Source organism: Rhamphochromis sp. 'chilingali' (genome assembly GCF_963969265.1).
Source record: "Rhamphochromis sp. 'chilingali' genome assembly, chromosome: 13".
Taxonomy (NCBI): Eukaryota; Metazoa; Chordata; class Actinopteri; order Cichliformes; family Cichlidae; genus Rhamphochromis; species Rhamphochromis sp. 'chilingali'.
Window position 1 is genome coordinate 8,670,867 of NC_137940.1, and position 17,417 is coordinate 8,688,283.

Here is a 17,417-nt window from a genome sequence, read left to right on the forward strand (position 1 = left end):
GTGTGTGTGTGCATATTTTATATGTGTGTATGCGTGAGAGACAGATTTGGCAGATGAGGAAAGGCCACAGAGATCAGCAAAGGTTTATTTTGCAAGGGTCTTGGGACCATATTGTTGTGAAACTCGCTGACCCACGTTGTTTTTCTGTGTAAGCTTGTGAAAATGTGCGTGTCTGTGTGTGTGCTTTGAATACTTGAATGCATTTTTTAGCGTTTGGGTTTCTGCTCATATGTTCCTTTCTGTCGTGATCCATTTTAAGTCTTTGTGCACTCCTGTTCATCTATCTGTGTGCGTGTTTGTAGGATCCTCGATGTGCAGCCCAACAGGCTCTCTGTGGGAGGCGTCAGGTCAATAGAACCCATCCTTCATCGGCGCGGTCAGGTCGCCACCCACGACTTTGTCGGCTGCATCATGGAGTTTGCTGTCAACGGCCGCCCGCTGGAGCCCAGTCAGGCGCTGGCATCGCATGGCATCCTTGACAGGTCCGCATCCCAACCTCTCCCCCTTTACTCCCGCTCCCAGCCTCTCTCCATCTCCTTTTTCTTCTTCCCATCTGTCCGTCTTCTCTAACCTCCTTGACTCTCGCTGTGGGACATCTGTTCACACTTTCAAACCCTCTCGGGAGTTTTTAAAAAGATGTCTTCTTTTTTTTTTGAAGTACAAATGGAAGATTTTTGATGGGGGAAACCAATTGCAGAATTCCAGAGAATTTTTTTCCTCACTGTCTTCCTCGTGAATAGCGAAGCGAGGACAGATCTTTTAATATGCTAATTCTCTGAGGTTCTTTATGGGGTTTTTTGTATTGCCGCACGGGAAGAGAAATCACAGCTCATCTGCTCCTGTTTTTGGAGTTTCCTTTTTCCGCGGACCCCCCGTCTGTGTGGCTGACTTGTCAAATTCACTGTCTGATTGTCAGTTTGTGTGTTATTGTGTCCGTAGATGTCCGAGACTGGAAGGAGCCTGCACCACCAGCTCCTGCAGACATGGGGGCACCTGTGTGGACCACTGGTCTTGGCAACAATGCCAGTGTGTGGATGGCTTCACTGGCAAATTCTGTGAGAAATGTAAGTATATGTCTTTGAAGTCTCTCTTTTTGCTGAGTTTGCACTTACTTAGGAATATTCTGCCATGATTATTTATGAATTATCCCTCCTGAGTCATCATACTGCACCATGTAGCTTAATATAGACCACATCGGTGGGTTCTGAGCTTCATTTCAAAGCATTTGTGTACTTTATAGGAGATAAATTCGACTTGCATCAGAGACCTAAAAAAATGCAGAAAACCCTTTGAGACACATGAGAACTGACAGAAACTTATAGCTACTGTGTAAGGTGCAACATTGTGTTTTGCGGTGTTACTGGTAATTATTACCAGATTTTTTTCAAAGACTTTGATATTGTTACTGGAAACAAACAAGATCATTACTGCGAGCTTTTCCCTGTTTGCCATCAGGTTTGATTTTGTGGGAAATCTGCTGGTTTGCTTACTGGCACGAAAAAAAGGATGAGAGACATTTTCTTCTAGCACACATGGAGCAGAGCAGGCTTTCTTAGTGTCATATGTATTGTTTGCTGGAAAGAGAAAAGAAAAAAAATAAACAACAACAAGAAATGCCGTGAATAAAATATGTCATGTAGACTCTAGGGCCCTGGTTAATTTAATTTAAAGAACAGATTGTGTAAAGATTTACATTTTTGAACCCTGTGAATGTGGGACAGAAACATTCATCCTCAGATAATAAGTGGCACGACAGACTTGTGCTACAGTCCTATTAGAGAAAACAGTGGTTGGAGTTTGCGGCACAACCAAAATTATTGTGATTTGGTGCATTGAACATGCAATTTTGCAACTTTGTGGAAATTTTTTGGAGATAATATGCCAATTAACTGTGATAAATTAGCAAGAAAAATCCCATCTACTTTCACAATAACTGCTTACATTCAGGGTCAAAATCTTACAAATAGCGATAGTTACTGCAGAACGGTGACTTTGCTACAAAATGACATAGGTGCTCAGCAACATTGCTCTTATTTGGGAATAGAACCAGAATACAACCAGCCGAGTTGAGTCCCCTGTTGCAAAGAGACCCATCGCAGAGAAGTTGCACCCATTAGCACAGACTGACTGAGACTGATTGCAACATGTTGGGAATCTGTCTGGATCAGTAAATTAGACGGCAGTTGTCTCAGATGGAATGTAGTTCAAGTCAGACTACAGTTGTCTAGACACAGGTTGCCTCCCACACCTGTCCAGCCGTGCTCGTGCAGAGGTTGAATGTGTTGCAGGCTCAATCTCTCGGCAGGAACTGGTCACTGCAACTACTTGCAGTCAGTCTCTGACAGTAAGAAAACTCACCAACACCAATTTTTCTGAGTCTCAGTGACTGTTGATAAATCTTATAATTTGTTAAAATTCTGTTTCATTCTCATCTGTGCTCTTATTTCTAAGCACATTTTAAATAGAAAACTTAAAAGTGACTTTTGAGCTTTTTTACCTTTTTCCAAAATATACAAATATCCTCATAAATACACTGCTTTCATGAAATAATCACATCAGTATTTTATTAACATTCATATGGCTATTTATCCTGGATAACATGCTAATCTTTTAATAGTGTATTAGCAAGAGGGCTCATATTCATTATAGTAATAATGAAATATGCCAAAAGGCTTGTTGCTTCTTGAAATGAAATGATGCAATTAGCAATGCCTCAGGTTTATAGTTAACATGCACACAAAATTCACGTGCCATCCCACTAAGTAATAATGAGATGGCTTGCAGTTTTCATTTCAGTTATTTTCCTACTTAATCTCTATTAGAAATCATTATCTTGCTCAGCGATACACGGGCTGTTCTGAAAACTGACTCGATGATGTTATGGGAAGATATCAGTAATCGCTGGTAAGAATGGAAGGACCGATTCGTGGTTATGGCAGTCGGATTAGGAAAATCATTTGCACCTGACCGTCCGCCAGGAGCAGAGTGGAAATGGAAGTTTAAAAGCCGCCTGCGAAACTCGTGTGAAGTCACAAGATATTTTCTGTCTTTCTCACACAGACATGACAGCCGACACCGCTCTGTCTCTGGATGGTACTGGCCGCCTGGACTACACCCTGAAGCAGGGCCCAAAACGTGACATCTTGCTGAGACGGTCTCTGCAGGGAACGACCTCTGACCCCATGGGTCCCAGCAACTTGAAGGTCAAGTTCAGGACACGCAGCAAGACCGGCACTCTGCTGCATGTGCAAGAGAGCAGTAACTACACTACTGTTAAGGTGAGGAAGGTTGCCTTGTGTGTGAGTTTAATGAGTTGGCAATGAAGAGTAAATTTCACAATAAAAGCTTTCCAAATCATGCTTGTGAACAGTAAATAAGTAGCTATGCTTAGAAAGGGAGGCTATTCACTAAAATTTAAAGCCCTGGATCAACTCAGGTCTAGTAAAATGAAGCTTCTGTCTTTGATGTTTCATAGATTATCTATGAAGTTACTATGTAGATGATATTTTAAGCATCTACATACCAGCTTCTTTTGGTATGACAGAGCTGTAGACCAGGCAGTATCTTGCATCACTAACAGTATTTACGCCACAGCTCCTGATACACTGTTAAGACACCTTGAACATTTGTATCCTAAACATGTCTAGGTAATATATATTTCTGTGTGTGCTACGTTCCACTTTCATTCTAGGAAATCTACCCCGTCTTTCTCACCCACTTTCTTTTACTCCAGTCTGTCTTTTCTCTCTTCTCGTCCTGTTCAGTACACCCTCCTCCCTTTGCCTGACCGTGGGCAGCTGCCCAAGGAGGCCTGAGCATTCATTCATCCTCTTCAGTTTCCATGTAGACACCCTGCAGTCTCAGCAGCATCAACCCGTTCCCACTTCAGCATCGGGCTTTGTCTCTTATGATTTTGTTTTCCGCCACTGAACAGCTTCTGGTGCTCATCAAATCACCACTGCGGCTTCCTAAATAGTCCAGAAAAGTATTATAAGTGCTTTGAAACCTAAAAACAAAAGAGCAGTAGGGGAATACATACTGTGGGTGTACATATGTTGAGAGAGAACTATATAAACTGAGAAATGAAAAACAAGATGTTTAATAGATAAACTCCTTGATTGGTTTTCCAGCTTGAGAGCTCTTAGTATTCTTTGGCTGGGGAGACTTCCACTTTTCCCTTTTTACATCAATTCTTCCGGAAGCGACTTATCACTGCTGATTTTGGGGGAGGTGGGTAGGATTACTTTTCCATCGAAGTCGGGAGAACACATGCGATTACCATACACAGTGTAAGCCACAAATTTGCTGTGCGTGCCAAAGCGAGCTTGATTAATTTCTTTTTAAAGCACAATCGTCGTCCCTCTTCAGTAAAGAGCCTTCTCTTGTGGCCGTTGGAATATATGCGCTTTCCCTAAATTTGTCGTGCTTGAGCTTCTGATCATCTTCTGGCTGAGTGACTGTAGCTACACACACAAGTTGTGAGAACATGATTGACTGCAGTGTGTCCCAGTGGGAGAAAGATTTATAGTATGAGCATCCAGCTGCATTTTTGTTTTCGATCTCCGACCATAGTCTGAAAGCACTGCTGTGGTAGTTTTGTGGGGACTGAGACAAGACTTCCTCTCATCGGTCATGATTGATACTGACACGATAACTTATTGCATTAATCTAAAAAACTGCAATTTTAACCACTGTTTATCTCGACTTTCTTCAAAGACTATTTTTATTTTATGCTTGACATCAGAAATAATGGCAGTTTGCAGATTCACATGATTGTTAATGTCTTTTATATACTGTTTATATGCATGTTTTTACCAAAGCCAGCTAGATCCGGTTTACTCTGATCACTCTGAGCTGTGAGCGAATAACTAAAATCTAAAATTTGCTTCTCTTAGCTGAGGAACGGCAACATCCACTACATCTCAGACGCTGGCGTTGCGGGGAAGGTGGAGCGCACCGTGGTAGACGCAGTGGTTTCAGACGGCCAGTGGCACACGCTACAGCTGGTCAAGAACGGCTCAGCCACTGTGCTCCAGGTGGACAACGGCCAACCCAGGGTCATCCAACATCCCACACAGGATTTTGGAGGTCTCAGCGTTTTAACCTTTTCGCTTGGTGGGATTGGGCCGGGGCCAGCTCAGCAGAAAACTGGAGCAGGTAAGCCTGGACAGTGTAGCTGTTACCTGTCATTTATTGGGGGGAAGAGTAAAAATGATGGACATGTGGACATATGGGCATTTGGGGTGTACATTTTCCTGCATATAATCTTTACCAGCTTTCAGTTTGGATTTGGGAGACAGACACTCTCTAAGATTAAGATTAATCTTAAAACATTTTCCTTTTGGTAAAGCTTATAGTTAAGGCTGGAACAGGCCTTCCTTAGTTCCTTAGTTATGCTGCAATAGACTTAGGATGCTGGGGGCTTCCCATGATGCACTGAGTATTTCTTCTTCACTTACTTACACCACTTTGCATTTAATCATTAGTTATTATTCATCTCTGTCCCTTTTCCACAGTATGCTTTTTGTCCTGTCTCCCTCCCCTCACCCACAACCAAGTCTCAGCAGATGGCCACCCACCCCTGAGCTTGCTTTTGTCTGAGGTTTTTTCCTCATAAAAGGGAGTTTTTCCTTCCCACTGTCGCCAAGGGGCTTTCTCTCTATTCTTGTAGGGTCTTTACCTTACAATATAAACTGCCTCAAAACAACTGTTGCTGTGATTTTCCACTATTTAATTCCAGAATTTAGTTGGAATTGGCAGGAAAACTGAAACTTTTGGAAAAAAGCTCCATGCAAAATAAAACCTTTTCTTCACAATGACATACCCTGTCTGCGACCAGACACCTAAAATAACTTCAGAATTCCAGGGTTTGAAAAGGACCAAGATGATTGCCAGAAGTTGATCGAGAGAAAGCATGTTGTTCCTTGTAACAGAAGGTTTTGGTTAACAGTAGTCACTCACACATAGTATTTTTTGCTCTCTACATGTTGGAACAATCAATATAGCTTAACTAGCCAAAGTTAGTGGACTAAGAAGTAGAGAGGCTATATGTAACATATATATTATCTATATAGAATAAATAGTTAAAGGTTAAAAATGGAAGACATACAATAAGTTTTCTTCCATATAAGTTTTATTTATCAATATACAGGGTTTGCTGCCTATAATCACTAGTTAAACAACACATACTGCTGCCACTGTCAGAAAACTACACTACACACTGTTGCTATGACTTGACGCTGCAGAACTGGTGGCAGAGTGGGACGGTGAAACACACCATCCGTTTGCCAGATTTTCTTGTAACTGGCTGCTAAGAGCTCACTTTAATGTACTGTGACTGTAGTGTTGCAGAGTTGAACCCCCAAATTACAGGACAAATTTGAATGGGAAAAGTTAGAGAGGGGAGTTTGCCCTTCCTTAATTCCACTACAGATCCTGACACAAGACTGTTGGTGTGTCTAAAGAAATCGCATTTAGTCAGAACAGCTCCTGTGCCTCCTCTTCCTCCTCCTCCTCCTTCTCATTAAAAAGGCTTTTTTTTTAAAAACTCATCACATTTAGTCAAGAAAATCAAATTTTAGATACATGACGGTCCAAGTGGAATACAATTAACAATAGTTTCACACACATGTTAATGATTTTGAAAAACTCATTCACTCTTTACCCAGCGTAAGTTACACATCTAGCAGTGTTTTTACATGTTATGGAAAGCTTTTCTGCAGACTAAAGGCGTGTGCATGGACATATAGCACAAGTATGCGACAGCACACGTGAGCTCATGAATCTTTATGAATTCAGTACTCATTTTTTTTTCTCCTGCATATGAATTAATAGTCTGCTCTTTCAATTGCTGACCATATTTGGTGGCGATCCAACAAGACTCTGAGTAACTGGCCTGAAATCTATTTCTATTTGACACTGCGAAGATTTAAAGTTATGAATTTACGGTAGTTAAATAAATGTTTCTTTATCAGAGTATCATTTATGGACAAAATAACTAATTATAATTTAATCTGACTTCGCCTTGGAGCGTCTGTCTGTGAAGCCTCATCGACTCTTTTCTTAGTTTAGATTTAAATCACAGATCAGATGTCCTCGAGCATGAGTTAAGAACAGTTTGGAAAAGGTGAAAGAGAGGGTTTCCAGGAGGAGGTAATGCAGCACAGTAAATTTCAGGGTTTCAGGGGAGGGAAAAACTAACCTAATACTATGGACTAATATGGTAAAAATGAGCAATTTGGATGATTTGTCAACCTCTTTTACACAAAGACTGGGGCATATTTCAAAACAAACATATCCTCAGCACGCAGATCTGTGGCAGACTGTTTGTGAACCCACCCCCTAACTCAGTGTGTATCTGAGCATTTGTGTAGCGCTGTGTACTCGCTTTCTGAGGGCTAATGAAAAGACACAAATGGATTTAATCTGCACTGGGATAAATTCAATAAAAATGTAATTGCACCGGTGAGGTAGCACTGTTAGGCAACACACAAAGCAAGAGATTAAATTAGACACAGAGACGTTCATCCAACCCAGATGGATGTCTTGAAGCTATAATGCCTCTGACGATGGATTCTCTGTTAGAAAATATTTCATATTTCTTCTCTTAAATTGACCAGTGATTTATTCTGCCAGTTTTTAGAATATGATTTTTCTATTTTTTCATTGGAGGAGGTGCTTTCCATGATGAAAATCTTTTTATCCTCAGCTTGAACCAATTACCCATCTAAACAAAATTCCTTCAACTCTTATTATAGTTGCCAGTTCCTGGTATTTATGAGGAAGCAATCCAGCTTCAGCAGACGTTTTGAAAAAAAACATTCGGTCTGGTGGCAGTCAGAAGCAATTCCCCTTCAGGCCACTGTAATGTCCCTGTTAGCTGCTGTTGGCTGTTTCTTGTTATCTGAGCCCTTTCTTTTCTTCTTTTTGTCCACAGGTTTTGACGGCTGCTTGGCCTACGTGAAGTACAACAGAGAGAACCTGCCATTTATGGGAGAGCACAGCCTCGTCACTTTAACCAAGACCAGTTCATCCGTCAAAATAGGCTGCAGAGGTCCCGACCTGTGTGAGAGCAATCCATGCTGGGATGGCCTCATGTGCGTCAACCAGTGGTACACATACCAGTGTGTCCCGCCTGGCGACTGTGCCTCTAATCCCTGCCAGAACCAAGGCAGCTGCGTGCCGGACCCCCACTCTGGTTTCACTTGTGTATGCTCCGAGCTCTACACAGGCAAGACTTGTGAGACCCTGGTGGCCTGTCTGGGAGTCGAGTGCCCTCAGGGTACCGTGTGCAACACGGCGAATAATGGTGGATTTGTCTGCAGCCCCAGTCCCACATCAGAGACAATGGTCCTTCCCATCTGGGCGGTGCCAGCTATTGTTGGCAGCTGTGCCACTGTCCTTGCCTTGGTGGTGCTCAGCCTGATCCTGTGCAACCATTGCAAGGACCGCAACAAGACCAAAGTGCCAAAGGAACCCAAGGAAAAGAAACCCAAGGAGAAGAAGAAGAAGAAAAAGAAGAAGGGTAGCGAGAATGTAGCATTCGACGACCCAGATAACATCCCACCATATGGAGATGACATGACTGTACGGAAGCAACCGGAAGGGAACCCCAAACCAGACATCATTGAGAGGGAAAACCCTTACCTGATCTATGATGAAACAGACATTCCTCACAACAACGAGACGGTCCCCAGTGCTCCCTGTGCCCCCTGCAATGCCCCAGAGGCAGATATTGAACATTATGATATAGACAATGCCAGCAGTATTGCTCCTTCGGATGCTGACATCATCCAACACTACAAGCAGTTTCGCAGTCACACGCCCAAGTTTTCCATCCAGAGACACAGCCCGCTGGGCTTCGCCAGGCAATCTCCCTTACCTCTCGGAGCAACAAGCTACACCTACCAGCCCCAGTACACCCAAGCACTGAGATCCACCCCCCTCAGCCATTCCCACTCAGCCTGTCCTACTCCAAACCCTCTCTCCAGACACTCTCCAGCCCCGTTCACAAAGCCCTCCTCCTTCTACCGAAACACTCCCACCAGAGAACTCAACCTGGCTCGTCGTGAGGGCAGCCCGCTGGATCTGCACAATGATATGTGCCAACCGCCACCCATGTTCAACTACGCCACCCGGTTGGGGAGGCGCAGCAAGAGTCCACAAACCATGGCCGGCCACGGCCACACCTCGAGGCCCGGCAGTCGGCTGAAGCAGCCGATCGAGCAGATCCCGTTGGAGACGGGGCCTCCTGTGGGGCTGTCCATCGAGGAAGTGGAGCGGCTTAACACTCCACGTCCACGCAACCCCAGCATCTGTAGCGCTGACCACGGGCGCTCCAGTTCAGAGGAGGACTGCCGCAGGCCGCTGTCAAGGGTTCGTAACCCCGCTGATGGCATTCCTGCCCCAGAGTCCTCTTCAGAAAGTGACTCACATGACTCCTTCACCTGCTCAGAGATGGAGTATGACCGGGAGAAGCCTGTGTCCTACAGCTCCCGGGTCCCCAAGCTCTCGCAAGTCAACGAGTCAGACGCTGACGACGAGGACTACGGCGGGAGGCTTAAACAGAGGCGTTACTCGAGTCGGAGGGCAGAAGGAGGGCCTGGCGTTGCCCAGATGCCCTCTACTGACCAGCACTACACCCTACCCCACAAACTGGGTCAGCAAGCCGGTGGCTTCAACTGGGACAATCTGTTGAACTGGGGCCCTGGCTTTGGGCATTATGTAGATGTGTTCAAGGACTTAGCCTTGCTTCCCGAGAATGCGGCAGCAAAAGACATTGAAATGAACAGTGGAGATGGCTCAGTGACCATTCTTAATGAAGGAGAAGCTGAGCAATATGTATGAGACTATTTATTACAATGTTGTACAATATGGTGTCGTTCTCCAATTTAAAAAAAAAAAAGAAGAAGAAGACTGTACATTTCCAGAGAACATTGGACTTCATGTTTTTTGCATAACTCAAAATAATAAGACGACTTTTAATGCAGTAAGGCAGAAAAATGGCACCTGTAAAAGAACAGATTTCATCATGAGCCACCTTGGAATGGTTTACCAGTCTTTTCTAGGTTCAGACTGTACATTCGTGCATTCATCTCTCTGAGGCCTCATTACAACATATCCACTGACACTGAAGAAAGAAGTCCATGTCTGAATTCAATTTGGTGACTGCAAAACTCCATTCACATTATCTTGATTAAACACTTCTGTTCTTTATTACCAATACTGCTTCTCCTTTCCAGAACCTTCTGTCACATTCGCAGCGGAGAGATAAGAGCGTAGATAATTTAAAAACTCACAGGAAGAGAATTCCATAGAGCAAGAGAAATCTCCCAGTTTCTGTCTTTTTAGGATCATTTTTCTAATTTACTTAAAAGGAAGCATGTGTGTTTGATCTAACTGCACCTGTAGGTGACGGGACACAGCCCTCAGTGTAAAAGTATGAACATTGCTTTGCTCGCACGGTATTGCAGACCCCACCGATGTTATGATCCCTCTGTCTGTCCGTCTGCCTGCCCTGGTGTGTTTTCTTAGAGAGGACTGGCTAAACGCTCCAAAAGTGAGATTTAATCAAGCCCCCTGCCTTACAGACATTTGAGGATTTCAGTACGGGACAGAACTATTCTGGTTTTTGGGCCCAAGTTCAGGAAGAGAGGAGATTTTTCAGGAGGGATGATGGTGAGGGTGTCGTTAGTCACAAAACCACATTGTCAGACAAGCCAAGTGTTTTCAGGCAACGATGATGATGATGATGATGTATGAATCCTGTAAACATGACCCCAACTAAAACACTATGAACTTGTGTACATTTTTTTTTAAATTCATGAGCAATCATGGAGTCATTTGTCTTGATGTTGGCGTCCCTGTTCATTATTTTGACATGTATGGTTTCTACATTTTTGTACTGTTTATTAACTTAAATTACTTAAGCTGTGTTTTTATGAATATTTTCATATGCTGAAATGTATGTTCTTACTTTCGGGGAAAGTAAGATTGAAGACTTATTTTTTACATTTGTTACAAATGTAACATCAGTATTTTCCACTTTTGATAAAACTATAACATGCTGTATGCTTTGTACCTGTAAAAAGCCAATAACAGAATAAAAAAAGTATTTATTTAAATGTGCTTTGTTTCTCTTTTTCCCCTCCTTTCATTTAGATGCATGTATGCGTTGGCAGTTTTTAAAAATAGCCACCTTCATGCTCAGATTACACCCCTTCCCAAATCATTCGGGTGGTAAGTTATGTATTTTTGCCTCAGTCTGTGCAGTTTTTCATTTGTGCAGAGTCTCAACTAAACATTTGAAAAGGCAATTCAGGACCTGAACGAAACTGAGCCACCTCACTCGCAGCCAAACAAAACATCAAGCGGACTCCACGACGCAGGGCCCTATATTGCTTTCAACAATTATTTACATCTGTCTTATTGAGCAGAAAGGCTTTTTTTTTTTTTGTCATAGCTCAGTGATTCGGCATGCAACATGCTTATCTGCTCCATCATCGAGGGGAGAGAGGCCACGAGAGAAAAGGCAGGGAGCCATGAACCCCGTGAAGAGTGACAGCCTGAATCTGGGTAATATACCGCGAGGGGCTCGGTCTTGCAGAGAAATCTGTTGACCAAAGCCTCTTTGAAAAGGCTCTACCACTACAATGCTGAGATAATAAAACAATGATAATGAGGAGTTGGTTAGGTAGTGGGACGAGTGAGTGGGAGATGAATTCAAATAAACCTCACAGTGTCTTCTCTGGTGTGATGGTGGGGGCTCTGAGACATCGGGCAGAGGCAACTTCAGGAGCAAAGTCCCCCCACCATCCTCTCTATAGGTAAGCAGAAGAAGCTTGTATACCTAAAGGGAACATTGTTCTACAGTGCACAAGGACGTAAAACACTCATGAAAACTGACATGGATCTGTCTTCTTGATTTTCTTGGGGGTTGGTTTTGTGACGTGATGTGTGCGCGTGTCTTTTTGGGAGGGGTGTCCTGCTGTTTTTGGATGTTTTCCAGATGGCTCCTTGACTTTGGTGAACAGCAGAGGCTTATGATGTGTTTAAGGATTAATTATGGCATATGTCTTAAGTGCAAAAACTGCATGTTACATTATAGGACGTGGCCCTTAAGAAAATACAGCATCTGTTACTCCTGTCAGCTCACCTGCCTGTTATTTCAGTAAGCATTAAGCTATTTGTGTTAGTAATGACACAATTATAGAATACGCTACCATGATTGCAACTCTCATTTTGGAAAGACATGCAGCAAAGAAATCACGTGTGTGCAAGTCAGCCATAATGCATTTTGCAGAGCTTCACATGAACTCGAACGAAGGTGTGAAGGAGGCGTTGTTGGATTTCCCAGGGAGCTCCCCTCCTTTTTTTTTTTCTCACACATGTCATCAAAACATGATTCCCATTAAAATGATTTCCATGTTGACTCAAGAGTTTCACTTATGTTTATAAAAGGACATGGCACTGAGCTCTGAGTAACTTTCTTAGAGCAGCGTCTCACCCCCACAACAAAATCCTCCCGAAGCTTGTTTATAAAGATTGATTAGTTTGAGCTTCAGTCTCCTGATGCAGCAACAGTGCCTCCAAAGGTTTGAATTAAAGGGCTCATGATAATTAAAAGCACATTCACTGCGGGATCAAAAAACACATGTCACTCCTTTTCTCATTAGTCGATGCTAATGGACCATGAGTGTGGATGTGTGCTGGACAGACGCTGAGGGTGAACAACCCAACATCAAAACAACTTTAAAAAAAACCCAATGAAGCTATATCTCAGAGGTATGGAAGCCCGTTTCCGCCACTAAAAAAAAAAAAAAAGCTAGTATCCATAACTCGAAATTTCGAGTTATTTTCTCGAAATTTCGAGTTATTTTCTCGAAATTTCGAGATAATAACTCGAAATTTCGAGAAAATAACTCGAAATTTCGAGTTACTTTTCTCAAAATTTTGAGTTAGCTCTGCCAATCAAAAATATACGTGAATGAGGTCGCTTTCTTGTTACCCGGAAGCATATGGTGCAGGACCGTGCACTCAAAAACGGATCCCAACAAATTAAAGTATGTTTGCTGATAGTAACACCATGTGATTCAGCTAATAACACAGGGATTTCATCATTTGTGAAGCCAGGCTGAAAACACTCAGCAATCTGTGCATTCACGACTGGATGTAATACCGGTAGCTTAGCTGTAGCATTTGTAGCTGAGGGCTTCAGCTTCCGGGTAACATGGAAATGACGTCATTCACGTAGATTACTAACTCGAAATTTCGAGTTGCTTTTCTCAAAATTTTGAGTTAATATGTCGAAATTTCGAGATAATAACTCGAAATTTCGAGAAAATAACTCGAAATTTTGAGTTATGGATCCTTTTTTTTTTTTTAGTGGCGGAAACGGGCTTCCATACAGAGGGAATGTGTCCTTCAATAGATGTAAGTGAATTATTATGTTCGGTTGGCATATCCTGGCTTTCTCCTTGCTTTAATTCCCCCTCTATGCTATTTAAACTAAGACAAAATTGATGCAGAATATCTCCTAAAATGTGAGAAATCTCCAAATCAAGCATGTTTACCAGGAAAATTAAAGAAGATAGACTAAAGAAATAAAGGGGGAAAGTGTCTTTGGAAGGTGTTGGCCCACTTGAGGCTGATTTCAAAATGTTTTTGGTCTTTATTGAGGTTTCTCATGTGACATCATGCACACATTGCTCAAAGAGTCGGCTGCCATATTGGACAAAATGCAACCGCAGTTATATCATGTATTTGAAAAAGTGTGTATTCCCTGATTAGCTGGCAGTAGTTGCTGGACATGGCTGGCTTTTGCTGAGTGAAACTGGTTGCAAAGAAGGCACTGCACCAAAAACCTCCCTATGAATCTTTGGTTGCTCACAGATTGCCATGATTGCATGTAGTTTTCATGTTTGTCTGCAAATGCTTGCTAAGTACAACTGTATTAGTAACATTTGAAAACATATAATCCGAATGAGAAATGGAGAAGGGTCAACTTCAAAGTAAAAAGTTGCAAAACTTCTAGTTGCAGCTTTTAAAACACATTGACTGCATTACTGAGGCACCGTCTCCATTTCCAGTTTGCATCACAGTGTTAAGAGTTTCACTGCAGCTTGGAGAGTTGCTGAACTTTGTTTTGCAGACAAGTCTGTCAGTCTGTCTTCCCTTCCAACCAGCAGCGCAGCAATATGCCAGCGACCAAAGTAATCACAGGGAAGTTTTTGCCGCCTGGTTGAGGAATATATGTTTGTTGCAAGGGAGTCACTGACCGGTCTGTAGATCTGCATGACTTGGACTGTTGGCAATTATTTTCCCAGTGACTGCTATCAACCTCCAGCAACCCTTCACAACTAGTTTAGAAAGCCTCCCTCATGACTGGTTGTTGCCAGATGGTTGCAGACCAGTCTCTAGGCCAGTGTGACTTGGTCCAAGGTCCTTGGACCCTGTCAAACTTCCAAAATATTGCACAAGTTAATGTGTTTAGTGGTCACAAATCTGGTCAAAATGCAACATTTTCACTCCTTACTTTTCTATGTTTCCTAAAATTTAAAAACTTCTAGGTTAAAATGCAAAAACAAATTTCATTTATCTATGTTTAACGTAACTGTGTCAGTTCTTTTATTTATTAGTTTTTAGAAAAAATGCAAATACTCAATAGTAGCACATTCATACAGAAATGTTACAAACACCACTGATGGGACAGATTTTTCTGACTGACTGGTCACGTTGCACCACAGGCGTGTGTGGCTGTGCTGAGCAGGACGATGATTTGTGCATTGTTTATTTACAGTTTAAGTATCAGACATGGTTCAATACATTTGATTTTGACGTACTTTTGAAATATATGCAGAGACAGGGAAGTTAAGATAGCAAACATCAGAAATGTTTGGAAAAGCCGGATGTTCTCGATTTTGTCATTGCACAGCTGGGATTCTCAGGCCGTGTCTTTCGATGGCTTTTCTCATGCTGCATCACATTTGGTGCTTTCATGATGGTGGTGATGACTGCCGTCCAACAAATCCATCTCCTTTAAATGTTCAGTTCATGTTGAGATGTGATGACTGCAGAGCCTGTCACATGATTTCATACTCATCAATCACTTCTCTGAGCCTTCCTGAGCCAAATTGTGAAATGAAACCTCTCCAATTAGGACAAAAACATATTAATCAGAGGACTTGCAGTGATTTACACAGATTTTTCAGACACAAAAGGACAAAATCTCACTAAAGACACTGTTTCGCTTTCCTGAAAGGTTCAAAGTTTTTAATTAAGGGAAATTTCTACTGCTGAACTTTTGCAAGCATTTTTACTTAAAGAAACACCTAAATAGCCTCACTGTTGTCAAAATCACCCCCCTGAGTCACAAAGCACATTGTAAAGGTAGTGTTGCAGGCTGAGTAAAGCTCTGACTGATAATTAAATGGATCTGTTACATTAATATTGACAATATCGCCATTTAAAATAATCTAAAAGGTGGTTGTTATTATGTGCATTGATGGTTCTATTGAGCGGTTTTGCTGGGCATGAATATATATATAAGAAATGAATGACAATTAGTGGTTAGATTATTCACATCCTCCTCTGTTCAGTATCCTCAGTACCCATCGGACAACTCACTACATCTCCCCTTGTTAGTCAGGTCTTTTTTCTGCAGCAGGATGGACAAATCACCAGTCAGTCTTCTGAAGGCTTACACGTGAAACAACACTGATGCTCCTCAAGTTATGCCCCAATCTTTGGGGCTCTCTCGTTTCTCATTTCACATCTGCATCAAAGCTGCGAGGCTCGCCTTCGATAAGTGTTCTTTAATGCTGTGTGTACTGCAGCCAGCTGATGCCTTTCAACACACATGAAAGCTTCTGCGAGGAGTCTGAGTTGTTGGGAAATGAAAGGGAAAGATAGATGTTTGTGTGTGGTTGTGTGAGGAAGATGATGACTGTCCCATCTTTGGAAAAGCTCCTTTCTTCCTCGGTAAAACCCTGCGGTTTTACTCCAGCACCGAGGGCCCTGGATTAAACTCGGCTCTGGTTGCCACCAGCTTGAGAACATTTATAGAAGTGTGTGATGGATGCTAAACAGACGATATTGTCACCAGGAGACCCCTGGCTCGAGTGTCACTGCACTGTCAGGGAGCCACTCTGTCAGGCTCTGCAGAAGCAGCACATCTGTTTGTGATCCCAAGTGTGATATTCTGCTGCTTCAGCAATTTTTGACTTTTGTTTTGTTTTGTGTTTCAGGAAGATGCTGCTGAGTTAAGTGCCGGTTAACTCACTGCATGTTTGGCAACCATCAGAGTCATACATATAACTCTGTATACACTGTTTGAGTACACACTGTACTCCCACCAGTTTCTGTGCTCTTAAAAAGCATATGTTGGTATATTTTACACCAACTTTGGTTGGAATAAAACACAACTATTTAGAACATTATTGCACAAGACCGAATCAGCCTTAAGTATGAGTACAAATGTTTTCAAACATCATAAAACTGATTTATTTTGTTAAACAGTAACAGTTAATTTTTCCCCTCTATTATGAATTGTTTGCTCATTTGCTATACAAATGTTGAAAATGATGGTAGGAAAAAGTGCGGAAAAATGAAAACCTTCAAATAATGGAAAGTACTTTCATCGCAACTGAGAAAACTCTGATAACGAGGATCATGTGATGGGGTTGTAAGCTCCAGAATAAGCAATCAGCGGACTTTGAGTTTAGATGAGCTGCTTGAGATGTGCTACAGTTCCGAAAACACACGAATCAAATAAAAATCTGAATCTGTAATTAATCATGGCAGTAATTGGAGGTCCAGCACTGAAATGAGTCACAAGGTTGCAACTTGGTCCTCACTAATTTTGGCTTAAAAGCAACATTTGATGCTTGAACTAAAATTCAGCAATGGCGGAAATCAGTTATTTTCTTAACACATGAAGCAAATGTGCGTTAAAACCCTTAGATTTAGTTAGGACTCTGATATTTAGTTAAATAATGTCAAACTAACTGCAACTAAACTATAGCAACTCTTACCTGAGTTTAAATGTAATGGTCTTATTCACCCTTTTACTCTGATCTACACTACAAGCTTCATTCACAACATTTTTTCCTATGCTTTTCTATGTAACATTTACAAATGTTCATAATCTGATTAATGCATCAACAGCATCTTGGGACCCATCAGATTGATCTTTTTCTCATTTATTTGTTATACTTCCTGTTACAGTGCAGAACTTTCACTCAAGGGCACAAGAGAATAATGCTCACCTGGTCACCTGTGGTCCCCATGTGCCCTATAAATATTACCCACAACTCACTTCTGCTTCCCATAAGCCGTTGTTTCCTCCCCTCACCCCCAACTGGTCACAACAGTTGGTTGCCCCAACGGTTGTGAAAAGGGAGTTTTTCTTTCCCACTGTC

At 42.2% G+C, this 17,417-nt stretch overlaps 1 protein-coding gene across 1 annotated transcript in view; it reads left to right on the forward strand.

The window, feature by feature from the left end:
• fat4 (FAT atypical cadherin 4) overlaps nucleotides 1-11,123 on the forward strand; it is a 106,446-nt gene extending 95,323 nt beyond the window's left edge. The window contains exons 13-17 of the mRNA XM_080901876.1: nucleotides 303-482; nucleotides 940-1,064; nucleotides 3,061-3,278; nucleotides 4,896-5,157; nucleotides 7,937-11,123. Of these exons, the coding sequence (XP_080758002.1) occupies nucleotides 303-482; nucleotides 940-1,064; nucleotides 3,061-3,278; nucleotides 4,896-5,157; nucleotides 7,937-9,846 (2,695 nt within the window). The 3' untranslated portion in view covers nucleotides 9,847-11,123. The remainder of the gene's footprint in view (nucleotides 1-302; nucleotides 483-939; nucleotides 1,065-3,060; nucleotides 3,279-4,895; nucleotides 5,158-7,936) is intronic.
• The last annotated feature ends 6,294 nt before the right edge of the window (nucleotides 11,124-17,417 follow it).